The sequence below is a fragment of the Crotalus tigris genome, unplaced genomic scaffold (assembly GCF_016545835.1).
Source record: "Crotalus tigris isolate CLP2741 ecotype Arizona unplaced genomic scaffold, ASM1654583v1 scf7180000023738.1706062, whole genome shotgun sequence".
Taxonomy (NCBI): Eukaryota; Metazoa; Chordata; class Lepidosauria; order Squamata; family Viperidae; genus Crotalus; species Crotalus tigris.
In genome coordinates, this window is record NW_024100150.1 from 865,752 (window position 1) to 884,055 (window position 18,304).

At 37.9% G+C, this 18,304-nt stretch overlaps 3 protein-coding genes across 5 annotated transcripts; all 3 read right to left on the minus strand.

Moving 5' to 3' along the window:
- Positions 1–844: 844 nt before the first annotated feature.
- Positions 845–3,517, minus strand: LOC120298019 (olfactory receptor 10A2-like). Of its 3 annotated transcripts, XM_039321346.1 has the most exons (3): positions 3,297–3,517; positions 3,041–3,096; positions 845–2,147 (listed from the first exon to the last, which is right to left on the minus strand). In XM_039321346.1, the coding sequence occupies exon 3, from the start codon at positions 2,145–2,147 to the stop codon at positions 1,194–1,196; it is 954 nt and encodes a 317-aa protein (XP_039177280.1). In that variant the 5' UTR covers positions 3,041–3,096; positions 3,297–3,517; the 3' UTR covers positions 845–1,193. The 3 variants fall into 3 exon arrangements, with proteins under 3 accessions (XP_039177280.1, XP_039177281.1, XP_039177279.1); XM_039321347.1 differs by lacking the exon at positions 3,041–3,096; XM_039321345.1 differs by having other exon boundaries at positions 3,041–3,517.
- Positions 3,518–12,156: 8,639 nt separating this feature from the next.
- Positions 12,157–14,054, minus strand: LOC120298033 (olfactory receptor 6F1-like). Its single transcript, XM_039321367.1, has 2 exons — positions 13,991–14,054; positions 12,157–13,436 (listed from the first exon to the last, which is right to left on the minus strand). The coding sequence occupies exon 2, from the start codon at positions 13,365–13,367 to the stop codon at positions 12,429–12,431; it is 939 nt and encodes a 312-aa protein (XP_039177301.1). The 5' UTR covers positions 13,368–13,436; positions 13,991–14,054; the 3' UTR covers positions 12,157–12,428.
- Positions 14,055–16,292: 2,238 nt separating this feature from the next.
- LOC120298073 (olfactory receptor 6N1-like) lies at positions 16,293–17,948 on the minus strand. The gene is made up of 2 exons (XM_039321413.1): positions 17,828–17,948; positions 16,293–17,258 (listed from the first exon to the last, which is right to left on the minus strand). Exon 2 carries the CDS (start codon positions 17,256–17,258, stop codon positions 16,293–16,295), a length of 966 nt encoding a protein of 321 aa, XP_039177347.1. The 5' UTR covers positions 17,828–17,948.
- Positions 17,949–18,304: the final 356 nt, after the last annotated feature.

Consider the following 18,304-nt stretch of genomic DNA (forward strand, 5'->3'; position numbering starts at 1 on the left):
TATACTTTTAAGTTTTACTTAACATTTGTCTCAACTCATAACAATATCTTAAATTCAAATCTTAATTATTTGTAGACATGCAGATTACATTTCATATTTAATTTTTCCAAATTTTTAATTAAACACAATTCCTTTATCCCGATTGCTCATACATTCTAATATTTGAAATACACACCTTATATATAAATTCTACCATCTATCTTATCCATCTAATGACAATATAATATTCTTATTTCAACATATTTCTAGATTTTATACGACCAACATTTTCTTTATCTCAAATCGTTACAATGTCTTGTGTTCAGAAATGTCCTTTCCTTGTTCTCTATTATCAATTTCTTTTTTTGTGTTTTCTATTGTCTGTATTTGTTGAGTATCTAAGTCTTCTGTCATAACATGTGGTTGTTTCACTTTCTCTATAGAATTCTGTATAGATAATTATTTGATTGAAGTCATAGTTTGAGTTTGTATATCTAGAGCTTGCATAGGTAGAGTTTGGATCATCACTTTTAACATACAAAGAATTTGTTCCTGTACTTCCTCTGTAGAAGAAATCCTTTCCTGTTCTCTTTCCATTGTAATATATTAAACTCAAGAAAAAGAAACTGACAGTCAGAAAGTCCACCAAATGAGTTGAATTTTGCAGATGGTGTTTCAAGATAATTTTTTATCTTATTTATTTTCAAAATTGTCAACAAATCTCTTAGAGAATAGCAAGTTACATCTTAGAGTTAGTTGGATCTTTTTAGGTTGTTGTTTTTTCCCGCTCTATTTTAAGGAAGGAAAAAAACCCAAATCTTCAATAGTAATTAGAATAAAAATCAAGGAAGAAATATATATAGAGAGAGCAGAAAGTTGCAAATCTTATAATCCACCAATTTTAGGAAATAGGATTCCAATTAAGATCTCAGTATTTATCCAATGTTTTAAACTCCCAAGTGGTTGATAGCTGCTATTTCTGGAGGGAGGGCTCGAATCTGGCTAAAAACTGTTTCAGTTATGAAGATATATATGAAACACATTAAAACATTTTCTCAAACTACAATCATTTTTACTCTTGAGAATGAGCCCTATTCAAGAGAGGTGCATTTAACCTGACATAGAAACATAAAGTGGTCTCTGTATTATTTAACATTTTTAAAGATCTCATTGGAAGGTCAATAAAACCATTTTTTGTTTTTATACCTAAAGTGTCAGTGACCTTTAGGAATTATAGTGAATATTTTCTTCATTGCTCCCTTTACTTCATTGTTCCTTAAACTATAGACAATGGGATTGACCAAAGGAGTGAGTAGAGTATAGAACAGGGAAAACAGTTTCTTTGGGTTATTCAATGAATTTAAGTTTGGTAAGACATAAACAATTATTAGGGAGCCATAGAAGCAACCTACCACTGTGAGATGAGAGGAACAAGTTGAGAATGCCTTTTGTTTTCCTTTTATGGATGGGATTCTCAAAATGTTCTTAATGATGTAAACATAAGAGGTCAAAGTTATAATAAATGGAACCAGAGTTCCTATGAAGGAGATAATGAAAGCTGTAATTTCCACCAAAGTGACATCATCACACGAGAGCCTTATCAATGGGATCAAATCACAGAAAAAATGGTTAATTTTGTTGGGTCCACAAAAACTCAGTTTAGATACAAGGTATATGATAAAACTGATAAACAACGAACCACTTATCCATGACCCAGTAATAAGCAGGATGCAAGTTTTGCTATTCATAAGCATTGCATAATGCAATGGTTTGCATATTGCTAAATAGCGGTCATAAGACATTACAGCCAGAAAATAGCATTCTGTGGTTGCAAGATATCCAAAGAAATAAAGTTGTGTGAAGCATCCTCTAATATAAATAGTGTTATCTCCACTCAGAAACCTGACCACAATCCTTGGCATGATAGTGCAACTATAGCAAGTTTCTAGGAAGGACAGGTTTCCCAGAAAAAAATACATAGGTGTGTGAAGTTTTTGGTTGACTATCACTAGAAGGACAATAAGAATATTTCCAGTCATAGTTATAAGGTAGATGAGTAGAAAGAATATAGAAAATAAAGGCTGAAATTCCCCAATGTTGAAATCCAGAAGAATAAACATCATGGGAATTGTTTGATTTTCTCCAGCTGGATTGCTTTTTACAGTCATCTAAATAAAAACAAACAGCAACAACAAATTTAAAGGAATTATTTTAAATTATCATTTTGCTAGGATTTTTGCTTGAAAAATATTGCAAAGTTAAATTGGAAGCAGTGATGCAGTTCACTGTCTTCTTATTTTAATAAATTCCAATTTATATAGACAATTAATTAATTTTCCCACTTTTGACTTGGATATAATGAGAATAAAATATTTTTCTAAAGAACTCATGTACTTAGCATATAGCTGAGGCCAATGCCAAAGAAAGAATGAATAAATTATATACTTAGCACAAACAATCACTGGATCCAAGAATCATAATTTCATTTCTCCATAATTTCATTTTACCATTTTCTGACTATTTCATAATAAAACTTATCAATTTAGAGATCTTCAGACAAATAATTTTTACAAATATGCATATCAACATCTCCACTCATCCTTTTAATTATATGGCATACTTGAAAACATATGAAAGACTTAATGGACATTTTTTTCTGTATTCATGCTAAAAACATTATGCATTATACATGCTAACATGATAACGAGAATTAAAAAAAAAAACAAATATGGTTTGCAACGGATTTGTGGATTTAATTCCATAATTCCTAACAATGGCCATGCTCACATTGGAGCCGAATGTTCCTGGAGAGCACATATCCTAGAAAAAATAGATGACTGTTTTCACTACGTATTGTTTAGAAGAATCATTAGGATCACTAAAATGGATATGACATAATAAGAAATAATATTTATGCACAGGACTATGTGGGAGACAAAATGATAAATTTTGAAAGAATTATCAGTTAGACAAGAATACTAATTTTATAATCCCCCCAAAAAATCTGCTGACAAAATGTAGAGATATATATACCACTGTAATAAAATTTGTTTTTTTTTACCTCTTGACAATGCCTCCAGCTGTTGAGATGGAAGTCTTAGAGAGAGAAACTTGATTCTTTTAATAAGTAAGTAAGTAAGTAAGTAAGTAAGTAAGTAAGTAAGTAAGTAAGTAAGTAAGTAAGTAAGTAAGTAAATTTAAGTGTTTTAAATTAAACAAATAACTCAATAAATTATTATGTGTGGGTATGTGTGTATGCATGAAAGTGTGTCTACAATTACTTAAAATCAGTATATCCTAGAAGGTTGCTAACTTACTTTTTACCAACCGCAAAATATTAAGATCATAAAGAGAACTGAAAAATAATTGTACAATGTTTTCAACATATAGCTGCTCACTACGGATGCTGTTGGAAACCATTCTGTTAATATCCATTCTGTATTGAATGCTTCAGAATATCAGTCAAGAAGATTCTTTGAAAACATGTATTTTTATGAGAAGGTAGATGAGGATATTCAGTTTCTGTTACTCAGTTTCTGTGAACTGAATAACATTCTTTTATGTTTTATTACAACATGCATGTCTATTAATCTTTAAAAAATAACAGGAAACTTCCATATCATTAGTGTTAAGTCCCAATGGGTTCATTAAATCTAAAGTTATGAAATGCCTGTCTAAAAATAAATAAATCCATTTATCAAGAGTCTACATTTGCTAGCTGTTTTATTTCTTTTTCTTTTGTATTTTCACAGATATCTCTCTGCATAGGTGCCCTGAAATAAGCTGAAATTCATTCATGTGTAAGAAGGGAGTCCATGTTTATTTTCTTATCTCCATCTCTGTATCCTTAGTGTTGTGTCCAGAGCCTGCAAAAGCTGGGACGTTGCATTGGTCCCAGGCATTCCAAAAGCTGCCCAGGACCAGACAGAGTGGCACCAGCCTTGTGCGCATGTGGAAGGCATGAAAATGCTCTGTTCCTATTGGTTGACACTGTCTGGGCTTCTGGCCATATAAAAAGGCCTGCATGCCTTTTGCTTTTGCTTGGTTGTTGTAGAAGGACAATAAAGTGTTTGTTTAGCATCGCCATTTGTCTTCATCATTTGCACGCGAACGAAGTATACAACACTGATGATGAAGGTGGAATTAGTTGCAATCTGAAACAGAAGATTTAAGGACTTACCCAGGAAGTCCTGAAGAAGGGAAGATGTCATCTGAATCAGCGTCCCAGTCTGCCAGTACAACGTCGCTGGAGGGTGAGCTCGGCTAAAGGACCCTTTTCCCAAACAGCAGCTTGCAGAGGAAGCGAGTGGTGAAGGTCGTAAAGTTTACGATGTCAAAGATTGGCCGAGTGAGTGATTTCGATGTCTCCCACCCAGAGAGATGGAATTACTACATAGCACGGGTGGAGAACTACTTCAGAGTAAATCAGATTAGAGAAGCAACTCTTTTGTGTGCCTGTAGACAAGAAGCTTTTGACATTGCAGAAAATCTGGTGCCCCTGCACCTCTGGAGTCAGTAATATATGCTGATTTGAAGAAAATGTTGAAGGAACATTTCCAGCGGAAATTATCCGTCATTGCTTGGAGGCACGTGTTCGAGTAGAGAGACCAGAGGCCAGGTGAATCTGCTGCGGACTTTATTGCGGCCTTAAGACAAGCAGCCATACCTTGTGAGTTCGAGGATCTGGAAGAGAGGCTGCGGGATCCTTTTGTCTATGGCTTAAGGAGCAGAGACTTACAACAAAAGATTTTGGCAAAAGAAGATTTCTCCTTCCAAGATGTGTTGCGAGAGATGGCAGCTGAGGAAGCAGCAGGCAGGGCTGTGAAGGCCTTGTGCCTCACCAGGAATCCTCCAGACACAGCTACCATCCATCAAGAGGACACTCGAGAAGGATCAGAAGTGGATCCTGAAGAGGAGGTCGACAGACTTTACCAGCCAGCTTAGAGGAGGCAGAAGGGACATCCAGTCAAGGACCCAGAATCTCTTCAATGCTTTGGGTGCAGAGGACGCCACAAGCGAGCTGACTGAAGTTTTCACTCTGCCATTTGCAGGACGTGTGTCAGGCAGGCCACATTGCATCCATCTGTTTGGGTTGCCAGAAGGTTCAACCTCGGGAAGAATTGCTTTAGAAAGGTAACAGGGTGGGTTTCTGCACATCATGCAGGAGCATTTTAAGAACAGGGACACACAAGCCCCTTAAGAAGAAACTTTCCATTAATGTAAGGTTGCAACGGGTTCCCTTACTGATGGAGTTTGACACAGAGTCCGCTCTTTCCATTATTTTAATTAATACCTTTAAAAGGATTTGCAGCAGTAGTGGCCTTCGAGTTAAACTCAGGCCATCAAATCTAATACTCACTGATTTTCAAAATTCTATGGTGTGTGTTAAGGGGGAGGCCACCCTTAGGGTACAGTATAAGGATTTTGAAGATTCCCTAGAAGTGGTGATTGTTGGGAGTGAACGTACAAGTCTTATTGGACTCGATTGGTTCGAAGCTCTGGGAATCCAGGTAACTCGACTGCGCAGCTTGCAAATGCTGAGTCTTGCAGAGGTTTGCAAGGAGTTTGCAGATGTGTTTAGTTCAGAGCTAGGATCCTACAAGAGGCCTCCCATTTTGCTATGGTTAGACCCAACCATTACGCCCATCAGGGTTAAGCCTAGGAGTGTACCTTTTGCCCTCAAAGGTAAGACTGATGCTAAGCTGGACAAATAGCTCCAGCAGGGCATTCTAGAACCTGTGGATTCAAGACAATGGGAAACCCCCATACTAACACCTCTAAAGGCTAATAGGGACATACGTATATGTGCAGACTATAAATGCACACTGAATAAGGTGCTGCAACAGCACGCTTATCCAATGCCTGTGGTAAGTCACATTCTGGCCTCCCTCAAGGGGCGGCACATTTTTGCGAAACTTGACCTGGCACAGGCCTATCAACAGCTATCTGTTAATGAGACAGCTGCAGAGGCCCAGATGATTGTAACTCACAGGGGGGCCTTCAAGGTCAAGAGACTGCAATTTGGGGTAAATGTAGCCCCTGGCATATTCCAAAGTGTCATGGAGAGCACACTTCGAGATATTCCTGGGGTCTGTCCCTACTTCAATGACGTCCTCATTGCTGGGGAGTCATCTCAAAATTTAGCAGAAAGATTAAGGGATGTCTTGCTTCATTTTCAAAAAGGCCTTAAACTAAAGAAGGATAAATTTAAGATAGGAGTCACCTCTACTGACTTCTTAGGATTCAGGATTGATGCTCAAGGCATTCACCCTGCTGAAACTAAATTGCAAGCTATCCAGCAGGCCCCAAGCCCTATGTCTAAGAATGAGCTGCAAGTCTTCTTGGGGCTATTAAATTTTTACCATGCATTTCTCCCACATAAAGCTGCAGTGGCAGAGCCATTACACAGGCTCTTAGACAAGCAGACTCTTTGGTAGTGGACTAAAGTTCATGACAAGAGCTTCAATGAGGTTAAGGCCTTGCTCACTTCTAATGCTTTTTTAGCACATTTCAATGAGCAACCTGCAGTTTGCATCGCATGCGATGCATCTCCTTATGGTGTGGGAGCTGTACTTATAAGGTGACCAACCATCCTCCTTTTGGAAGGACAGTCCTCCTTTTTTGAGTTCTGTCCTCCCTTGAAAAGTGTCCTCCTAAATGTCCTCCTTTTCCATATACTGTCCTCCTTTTGGGAGGACAGTCCTCCTTTTGTGAGTTCTGACCTCTCTCGAAAATGTCCTCCTAAATGTCCTCTTTTTGACGACTAATCTGCAGGGCTTTTGTTTCCTCATAGAATGCTCAGAAGGCGTTCCGGGACCTTTTTTTTAATTTTTTTTCAACTTTTGCATCTACTCCCCCTATTGGCTTTCGAAAGCCAATAGGAATTGCTGCTGAGCATGCCAAAACACCCGGGCGGCAAACTTTGCATGTGCAAGTTGCAGGAACTTGCACCCCTCACTGCTACCCAACGACACGATCTCCTACTTCTTAGTTCCAAAGATAGCTGGAGGAGACTGGAGCGGTAAGTTTCACTTGATCTTCCCTGTTCGGTTCTATGCGGGGATACACAGGGTAGGCGGTGGTGCTGGGGCGCAGCTGGGGGGGGTGGCTGCAGGACCAGAGCCGGCGTGGCTGGTGCTTTGCAAGCCGCACGGCCGGATCTACGGGGATGGGCAGGGGGGGCGGTGGTGCTGGGGGAGACTGGGGGGGCGGTGGTGCTGGAGGGCAGCTGGGGGAGCGGCTGCAGGGCCAGAGCCGGCGCGGCTGGTGCTTTGCAAGCCGTGGGGCCAGCTCTATGGGGATGGGCAGGGGGGGCGGTGGTGCTGGGGGGCGGCTGCAGGGCCGGAGCTGGCGTGGCTGGTGCTTTGCGAGCCGTAGGGCCGGTTCTCCATGGCAGGGCAGCAGTGCTTGCGGGGCGGCTGTGGGCGGGGGCGCGGCAGGCAGTTGACCTTCCATGGGCTGCGCCAGCTGGTGATCTACGCAGTGCTGACCTGCGCTGCCACCACCTCACCCTGCGCATCTACATGGCAATCCTGGAGCGCCTGGCTCACAACACCTGCCTCCGCCGCCCACCCCCGCGCAGTCCAGCCATGTAGATTTTTGGACAAGTGAGAAATCGAGATTGAATATTGATACTCTAGCTGCAGAACTTGCCATAAAATTCAATATGAAGGATATTTCTTGTTCAGATATTTCCAATATATTGTTAGAAGATGATACATTGACAAAAAATATTCATTCAATGGAAAAGTACTCATTTAAATAATTAATAGGCATGTAAGCATAATTACAATATAAAATGTTATTGTTACAAATGTTTTTATTATGAATTTATCATGTTATAGTGTATTCTGTATTATTGTTGCAATAAATACAATGTTTCTTTTATTTACGATATTTTTTCTTAAATTTATTCGTGTCCTCCTTTTTGTTGTAAAAAAGTTGGTCACCTTAGTACTTAGCCATTTGAAGGCTGATGGGAAACAGGTCCCTGTGGCCTATTACTCAAGTACTCTGTCTTCTGCAGAGTGGAATTACGCTCAAATTGACAGAGAAGCCTTGGCCATAGTGGCTGGCATTAAGAAATTTCATGATTTCTTATATGGCCGCCATTTCACGGTCTGACCATAAGCCTCTGCTGAGTTTGTTTACCACTAACAAACAGACCCCACATATCATTTCTCCTTGTATGCTGAGATGGTCCTTTTTCCTGTCAGCATATGACTACACATTAGCTCACAAACCAGGAAAAGAAATGTGTCATGCAGATGGCCTGAGCAAATTACCCCTGAACCAATTAAGGCAGATCCTGCTCCAGCCATTAATATTCTTTCCATTCAGAAGTTGTCTGAGTCTCCTCTCAATGCTATGGACGTGGCTGCAGAAACTGCCACTGATCACATGCTTACATGCGTGCTGACATGGTTGTTGTCAGGATGGCCTGACAAGTGCCCAGATACTGAGTTCCAAAGCTTCTGGCACAAGAAGCATGAGTTTTCCACTTTCAAGGGTTGCCTGTTATGGGGTAGTAGGGTAATGATCCCAGCCTCATTGAGATCTAGAATCTTGATCTCTCTGCATGAGGGACATCCGGGCATAGTCAGGATGAAAGCACTTGTGTGCAGCCATCTTGGTGGCTGGGCTCAATAAAGCTACCGAGGCCCGTGTGCATGTGTGCTAAGTGTGCCAACAGTCTCGACCTGAAATGCCTCAGGCCCCAGTACATAGGTGGGAGGAAACTCAAACCCCATGGTCTAGGGTGCATATAGATTATGCTGGGCACTTTCAGGGACAATTCTTCCTGGTTGTTGTTGATAGACATTCCAAGTGGCTAGAGGTCATTCCTGTTTCCTCCACTACTACTGCCAGGACCATGCAGGTGTTGAGAGGAATTTTTGCATCACATGGTCTTCCAGATGTTCTGGTTTCAGATAATGGCCCTCAATTTACCTCTTCTGCGTTCCAGGCTTTTCTTCAGGCCAACCTGATCCAGCATGCAACATGGGCTCCCTTCCATCCATCCTCCAATGGACTGGCAGAAAGAATGGTGTGCACCACCAAAGATGCTCTCAAGAAACTGACTTACAATAACTGGCATCGCAGGTTAGCTGATTTCCTTCTTGCACACCGCACCACACCATGCTCAGCAACAGGGAAGAACCCTGCTGAACTCTGCTGGGGTCGCCGCCTCATCACTAAACTGGACAGGATGCACCCTGACAGGGTGGCTTCACGGGTGTCACAACCATGGGCACCTAGGAGACTCCAGGTGGGCGATCCGGTTTGGGCAAGAAACTATGGGCCTGGACATCTCTGGGTCACAGTTGCGGTCTGCAAGGTCCCTGGGCCATTGTCATACAAAGTTTCCTTGGGGGATGGCCGCGTTCTTCACAGACACATAGACCAACTGCATTGGAGACTGGACTCCAATCTCTGCTCTGGGGGGGGGGAAAGGACCATAATATGCATTCTGGGTCATAATTTCCCAGGCCTAACAGGCCCACACTAGCTGCTACTGAGGCTGTTTGGGATTCATCCCAAGGTTCCGCAAGTGCTCCAAACAGGAATTCACTGGATAGGGGGTCATCCCACACATCCATAATTACTCCAGAAAGGGAGCCACACCGGGGGTATCCACAGTATTCCCATATGTCAGATAGTGCTCCAGACAGGGAAACTGACCGGGGTATCTGCAATTGCTCCCAAAAGGAAGTCACCAGCAAAGGGGGTTGCCATGGAAGCAACTCCTGACCCTGGCACCTCGGTCATGTGCTTGGGGGCCACAGAGTACTGGGGCACTTCCACTACCCAGCCCTCTCCATCTGCTAGCCTTGGGCTCAAGGGACAGTGTTCCCAAGAAGGGTCCATTGTGGACTCGGGGACTTCCACCCCTGCAAGGTATGCTGGCTTGGACTTAGAGGGTCCAGCCAGCCAGCAGCTGGGTGGGTCAACTGGGTATTTGGGGCAGCAAAGTCCTGGCCTGCCTAGTAGGCGAGCAGGTAGACCAGGCACCCTCACCAGGGTCACTGGGGATTTAGGGTAGCAACGTCCTGGTCTGCCTAGCTTGGTAGGCAAGCAGGTGGGCCAGCAGTCTCTCCAGGCCTTAGAAGGTTGCAGTGGGCCAGCTGCCCACCCAAACATCTGAGAGACTTTGTGAGGTTGCTGTCAAATCATGAGGCACCTGCTCATGAGGCCCCTGAATAAGGGGAGTAACTCGTGGGTAGATTATTTTGTATTATTTTTGATTTTGGATACATTTATTTGTATTAATAAATACTGAAGGGGTTTGCCTGAGGGCAGACTCGAGATTCCATACTCTTTGCATTTGAATAATGCAACTGTATGCCACTTTTCCCAATGCACGACGTACATGTGTGTATGCGAAGTATGTTCCATCTAGGGGGGAGGGGTGTTGTTTCCTGAGCCTGCAAAAGCAGGCTTGGGACGTTGCATTGGTCCCGGGCATTCCAAAAGCTGCCCGGGACCAGACAGAGTGGCACCGGCCTTGCGCACATGCGCAAGGCGCAAAAACGCTCTGTTCCTATTGGTTGACACTGTCCGGGCTTCTGGCCGTATAAAAAGGCCTGTGTGCCTTTTGCTTTTGCTTGGTTGTTGTAGGAGAATAAAGTGTTTGTTCATTATCGCCATGTGTCTTCATTATTCGCACGCGAACGAAGTATACAACACTTAGCATTCTTGGGTCTTCTCTAATAGATGTGATATTCAAAAGACCATATATGCTTACGAACATATTATTTCCATTCGTTTTATATATATATATATATATATATATATATAAATAAAGTTATAATAAAAGAATATTGCAAGTGTGAATATGCTTCTTCCCTTTCTCCCTTTTTGTTCATGAGAACTAGGAAAAGTCATTCTCAAATTACATATCTGCCTCAAATGTGAATTTCATTTATTTGATTGTTGTCTTAATTGTGACTCTTCTTCCTTTTCACCTTCATCCCATTGCCATTTATAAATAATGATTTTCACTATCAAGAAATATTCTGTTACAAGATACCCAAATAAATAAAGTTGTTCAAAGCAGTGATAGTGCTTTTATCTGAAACTTGGAAAGCATTAAAAAAAATATTGGAACTTTTAAGACAGCAGCATTATATTAGCCCTTAAGATGGAGGTGATGGTAGTAGCACAAAAGATACTATAATATGAAAATGGCATCCTCAAAATTGAATGAGGAGTTGCAAATTTCTTTTCAGGAAAGATTCTTCCAACTATTATGATGAACTTATTTGTAACATGGCCAATTATGGATATGTAGGCTAAGTTGCCTAGTCCTATTGCCTGGCATTCAGATATTTCTCCCCTAAATTAAGCATCTTGATTAGTTTTAATGAATATTTGTGGTAGAGAAGAAGGTGATACCAGAAGATGCATCATCAATTATCCACAATCCACTGGAACTATCTGAAGGCCTGGAGGGAAGACACAGATGCTGAGGAGGATGACATCCAAGAAAGACATCCTAATATGTTCATTTCTTCCCTGAACTCTCCAAGCTCACCAAAAATAGTTTTGTGAGATAAGAGGATCAAACTTTTCTTTGCCAAGAGAGAAGTGGAGAGTTATTGCTGTAGATTCTCACCACTTGTCCAGCAATTGATGAGTTGGGAATTGGAGCTATAGTTGTAGTGAATAAAGACCACAGCTAAAGATCTGAGAAAAACAAATCATGTATCAGTTGCATTTATCTACTGTTGTATAAAAATTGCATCACAATTTCTAGTTTAGCTGGCTTATATTTTTACATAAATGCAATATCTTGAATAGCCATTGAGTATCAGTGGGGCTAAGATATGCTCATTTATACTTTACCACCATAGGAAATATTCTGATATTGATTTTACAATAATCCCAAGTTAAATATTGGCAAAGATGATAGAATTCATGTACTGCTTCATTCCTATAATTCAATTATTACTTTTCAGTCATCTATTTTTTTTAAAAAGTCAAGACTTTTATACAATATTTTTATAGATACAAGTGCATATGCATTATGTTTAATATAATCTGAATATAATTCAACATTGTACACTTTGAAATCTCTTAAAACATTGTATGAGAACTATAAAAGGTCATTTCAAATTATAAACTTTAAGTGATACATATGATAAATATTCAATCTATCAGCAGTGAAAAAAAGAGAAAGAGAAAACTGTAAGAAAAGAAGAGAAGTAATAAAAACCCATTGAATCCACTAAATTCATTTAATCATAGAATTTAAATTATACTTTAACTATAAGTGGAAGGATATTTATACGATATGTATTAATATTCAATGTGAGTTATTTTGCTGCTGTAGTTAAAATTTGAGATAATCAGAAGTCATAGTTCTGTAGCTACCAGGAATCAAGATTGACTCAAAGACAAATATGCAAATATCCACACACACCATTAAGTATTTATAAAAATCTCTGAAATTAGCGCAGAGTATTTCTAATGATTACCTTTACCTCTCTGTTTCTCAAACTGTAAATAAAGGGATTGAGCATGGGCGTAAGAATAGAATACAGGAAAGAGAAGCTCTTATTCAGATTTTTGAATGTGTCAGTTGTTGGCACAATGTAGACAAGCATTAAAGAGCCATAGAAAATGGAGACTACAGTGAGATGGGAAGAACAAGTGGAAAATGCCTTTTGTCTCCCATTCACAGACTGGATTTTCATAATTGCTTGGATGATAAAAGCATAAGATGTGACAGTTATAAAAAATGTAGGTAGAATTCCTAAACATGATGTTACCAAAGCAACACTTTCAATCACCCAAGTGTCACTGCAAGAAAGTCGTATTAAAGGTGTGAAATCACAAAAGAAATGATCAATTTTGTATTGATTACAGAACATGAGTTGTGTCAGCAATGATGTCAAAACACTGATAAGCACAAATCCTGTTATCCATGACATTAAAACTAGCAAAACACATGTTTTGCAATTCATAAGTGTGACATAATGCAAGGGTCTACAAATGGCTAGATAACGGTCATATGACATTGCTGCCAAGAGGTAACATTCTGTAGCTGCCAGAGTGCAAAAAATGTGCATTTGTAGAATACAACTCCAAAGAGAAATTGTCTTGTTTCCCGTAAGAAAATTGGCAATCACTTTAGGTAATATAGTTGTAGTGTAGCAGATCTCCAAGAAGGATAGATTTGAAAGAAAGAAGTACATGGGAGTGTGGAGATGCTTCTCTGCCATAACCAGTGTGATGATGAGAATGTTTCCAGATACAGTTGCAATATAAATGATCAGAAATAGCAAAAAGAGGGGAGTATCCAGGTTCTTTGTGTTCCCAAATCCAAGAAGGATGAACTCTCCAATGACTGTTGCATTCTGCTGCTCTGAAGATTTCATAAGCTTCATCTAACAATTCACACGTCAGATGTTGAAGAACTCAGAATTTAGTGACTGTGTGTCTCCATGTTTCTTGCTCTATTGTATGAAATCAAATACTTTTTCAAAATAAGCATACTTATAGATATATAAGTAGATTATAATGATGGTACATAATAGATAAAGAGGCAGACAAGCGGATAGACTATCATTAAATCATATTTGCTCAAGGTCCATCAAAATCCTATAAAATTCATAGTCGTAACTAAGCCTGATATCCTTGTCTGAATTTTTTTTCTAAAGATGATTAATGAGCCAACTAATTTTGCAAATTATAAAGGGCATCTAATACATTTTAATTTAAAAATTTATAGTCTACTATACTTCAAACCTTCCCTAAAGAGATTATATTTCAATTTCAAATTTTCATTTAGTAACTAGGCACCAAATTTGGATTAATTACATGCTATTAATAATCTTACTTTTAAAAAAATCTAAATTTACTTATTTATTTGTTCAAAATTTTATGTCAAAATTTTATGGCTGATTTACAAACAACACCATAAAATAATATAAGAACATAACTAAAAACTGATGATTAAAAAGAAAAACAAGAAACCACTTTTCTATCTTCTAAACTGTAAACAGAATACCTATGGTTAATGTTTTAAAACTCCAGTTGCAGCATTCAGGATAACACAAAAAGAAAGTCTTCCAAGGTTGTGAAATTTAAAAAGAAACAATATTTAATTGGCTATAGATAAATATTATTTATATCACTCTGTATTCTCAGTGGTATAAAATAAATATCAAAACAACCAGAATAGCCCCAAGAGAAAGAGGAGGAGGATAATAAATGATAATTGGCCTAGCAGAAAGGAAGGTTTCAAAGATGAAGGGAAAGGATGGGTGGGACAGAGGAGGATTTTCCTTTTATTCTCTCCTCCTCTTTCTTTTTTATTTTTTTCAGTTTGTGCTAGATAGAGAGGATATTTCTTTATCAATGGATTTGGCATTGCTAGACTCAACATGAATGTTACAGAATTCTCCTGTTTAGAAATTCTGAGAGAGAATGATTTTTTTTAAAAAAAATATTTTTATCTTCCTCTCAATTTCACTATTCATACTTTGTTTTATATTTTTAAATGCAACACAAGACAATAATATAATATAAAATGTAATGATTGCACAGAGTGATGATAATTTAGTTAAAGCTAGAAGACCAGGAGAGAAAATCATTATTAACATCCACAACTTGTACACTGAGACATTTTTTTCTATGGGAATGCAGAGATGCTTCTCTGCCACAACCAGTGTGATGATGAAAAAAATTATAAATTTATATCACATTGAAATTTACTGTACTTTTTTTATTTAGATCCAGTGATTTCATTGGTTTATATCCCTGAACATTTCTGAATAAATCTGAATAATATCATATGAACAAACTTCAGATAATAGCTACACTATAATACCCTCCTCCCAAATATTTTGTTCTTCCAGCTAATCAGCTTCAGAATTTTATCAATATCCTAAAAAGTGACACACAGAACTGGATGGTATAATCTATGTGTGGTATACTAATTCACAATAGAGAAAAAAATTAACAGCTCTTGACCATGATACTCTATTTTTGTCAATGCAAACTCAAATTGCTTGCTTGTTTGTTTGTTTGTTTGTTTGTGCAGCTGTGATTCATCATTGGCTCATATTCATCTTACAAAACACTAAAGTACCCAGGTCCTTTTCCCATGCAATGCTGAGTAATGTGGTTCTTTACCACCAACCTGCACTCTTGGCTTTGATTATCTTCTTACCTGTGTAAAAAACTCTTCATTTGTCCCTGTTGAAATTATTTTTTTTGGGTTTTGCCTATTATTATAGCTTGTCAGGGACCCCTTGTTGGAACCTAAGGTGCTTGCTACCCTCAAACCAGAGGTGGAATTCAGTCGGTTCGCAACACTTTGGCAGAATCGGTAACTAATTTTTTTGTTGCCCAGGCCCAGAATGGACTTCCAGAAGTGGCATCTACACAGAGAACTGGTTGTTCACATATTTGAATCCCACCACTGCCTTCAACTCTTTGTCATCTGCATTTGAATTATCATATTTTTGTCTTTAATTGCTGTTCCAGGGTTGTGCCACATATCAAAATTAACAGCCTATGATTGCAGGTCCGTGTGCTCCAGGTTTACCTCCACGAACCTCTCAACAGCTCTTAAATATCACTTGTCTAATTCAACAGATGAAAAATAATAAAAATAAAATAATACATGGAAAAAGATAAACCCTAACCATATCTTTATTTAATTTTGATTGCCATTTTTTCTCCTCTCAATTGTTCTGCTCATTATGTTCTTTTTATAGAAAGGAAAGCAGTTGTCAGTTGAAAATTAAGAGAGGCCAGCAGAAGATAAATTGTTCAAAGTTGGTCTTTGATAGTTAGCACCTTGGACTGAAAACTGGCAAATCACTACTATCACATCTCAATCTAGCAGAATTTTCTTAAAACACTTTAGAATCAAATTCTAAAGCTTTAAGAGCAAATAAACAAACAAAAAAAACCACAGAAGAAATAATAGTCTCCTTAAATACCCAATAATGTTAGAAAGATGCTAGTATTACTATGATATCAAGTACAATAGATGCAGTTTTCTGTGATATATAATCAATGAAGGTAGAATCTGTTACTCATTAATATTTCATAATGCAGTGGTTTGAAATTGACAGGTGACAAATTGCAAAACTTTACGGTTAAAAAGTGATATCCCATGAACCAAACGAACCAAAAGAGGTACCAACTGGATTGAATAGAAATTTACTGAATATTTATTTCTCCAATAATAAATAAATTAATATATTTATGTCTGAGGGGAAAACTGTTTCTAGAAATCATTTGAAATAGAATGATTAAATATGTACAATGAAAACATTTTCAAACTGTATCTCTTGATGTTAATGAGATTCAGAAAATTTCCCATATTTGAAGAATTCTTTTCTAAGGATTTCTTTTATGTCTTTATTCCGTAGACTGTAAATGAAGGGATTGACAATGGGGGTAAGAACAGTATATACAAAAGAAAAGCCCTTTTTCATATATTCAAATTTTCCATTGGTTGGCAAAATGTAAACAAACATTAAGGACCCATAAAAAATACAAACTACAGTGAGATGGGAAGAACAAGTGGAAAATGCCTTTTTTCTCCCATCCACAGATGGTATTTTCAGAATTGCTATAATAATAAGTGCATAGGATGAAAGAGTTATGAAAAATGTAGATAGAAGTCCTACAGATGATGTTATCAAAGCAACACTTTCAATCATCCAAGTGTCACTGCAAGAAAGTCTTACCAGGGGTGTGAAATCACAAAAGAAATGGTCAATTTTGTATTGATTACAGAACGTGAGTTGTGTCAGGAAGGTCGTTAAAATTGTGATAAGAAATGAACCATTTATCCAAGATATAATAACTAGCAAGATACATGTTTTGTTATTCATAATAAGGACATAATGCAAGGGTCTACATATGGCTAAATAACGATCAAATGACATTGCTGCCAAGAGGTAACACTCTGTAGCTCCCAGAGTGCAAAAGAAATGCATCTGTAAAATACAGCCCCAAAGAGAAATTGTTTTCTTTCCAGGAAGAAAAGTGGCCAGCATTTTAGGTATTATAACTGAGGTGTAGCATATCTCCAAGTAGGAAAGATTAGAAAGGAAGAAGTACATAGGAGTGTGGAGATGTTTTTCCATCACAACCAATGTAATTATGAGAAGGTTCCCAGATAATGTTACAATATAAATTATTAGAAATAATATGAAGAGGAGAGGATTAAAGTGTTTAGTGTTCCCAAATCCAAGAAGGATGAACTCCTTTATCCTTGATGTATTCTGCCATTCTGAAGATTTTTCAAGCTGCATCTATTAATATAAGATATCAGGCATTAACTATCTGGAAGTATATGGACCATATACAGTAAGCATACTGAAATATCTATCAGTTTTGTTTAAAGTCAGAACTTGCTGAATTTTGTCAAACTAGTTTTGCACATATATTCACTTTTCATAAGCTATAACAAAATTTGCATAGATTCCACAAACAAATATAGAACATTCAGATAAGACCAACTGAAGTTATGACAAACTGTTAGTCAGGACTACATTGATTTCTTTGTTTGGAAATATTTCCCCCAAATGGAATTAATGGACCAGATTATCTACAAATTGCATATGTGTTGAATTTAAGGGGAGGGGGAGTATTCCTACTGCAATGTATACTAGTAACATATTAACACTTAATAATATACAAAATATATATGAGTAAAATATTAACAATTAACAAACATGAAAATTATTAATTTCATTGTAAATATTGTTATTTTAAAAATTCTGAGCTTAAATATTTAAATAACAAGAAATGTTTTTCAAGTATTATTTCTGCTTACAGGAAATATTAATAATAAAATTAAAAACATATATAAGCAGAATACTTATGGTTCTTGTTTTCAAATGTAGTTCCACTATCCAGTTATGTTTAACTAACTAACTAACTAACTTATCCTTGTTCTTATCCTTAGTTTTCCAGGATGTGACATTTCAAAAGAAACAGACAATGTTTTACTAAATCTTGGTAGGCTAACTTTTAGTTCACCTCTGTTGCATCCTTCTTTTGTTCTCAATGGTATGAATCTATACTAACTGCAAAACAACAAGAATGGCCCCAAGAGAAAATGCTTCTAGAAGATAATTGATCTCAGGGAAATGAAGGTTTGGGGGAGGGAGGTGAAAGGAGGAAAACAACAACAAAACTCACAAAGAGTAAAGAGTTCTGCTGAGACTTGACTAATTGCTGATAATATGCAGACTTCTCTGTTAGGTTTTAGAACCTGAACTTCCACAGCACATAACACTCAAACAAAAAGGGTTTCCTTTAAGTGTAAGGAAATAGTTAGGTTAGCAGGGTCTAA

Excerpts from the sequence above, each read along its gene's own strand:
- LOC120298073 (XM_039321413.1), bottom strand. The coding sequence starts at position 17,258 with ATGCAGCTTGAAAAATCTTCAGAATGGCAGAATACATCAAGGATAAAG.
- LOC120298033 (XM_039321367.1), bottom strand. The coding sequence starts at position 13,367 with ATGAAGCTTATGAAATCTTCAGAGCAGCAGAATGCAACAGTCATTGGA.
- LOC120298019 (XM_039321347.1), bottom strand. The coding sequence starts at position 2,147 with ATGACTGTAAAAAGCAATCCAGCTGGAGAAAATCAAACAATTCCCATG.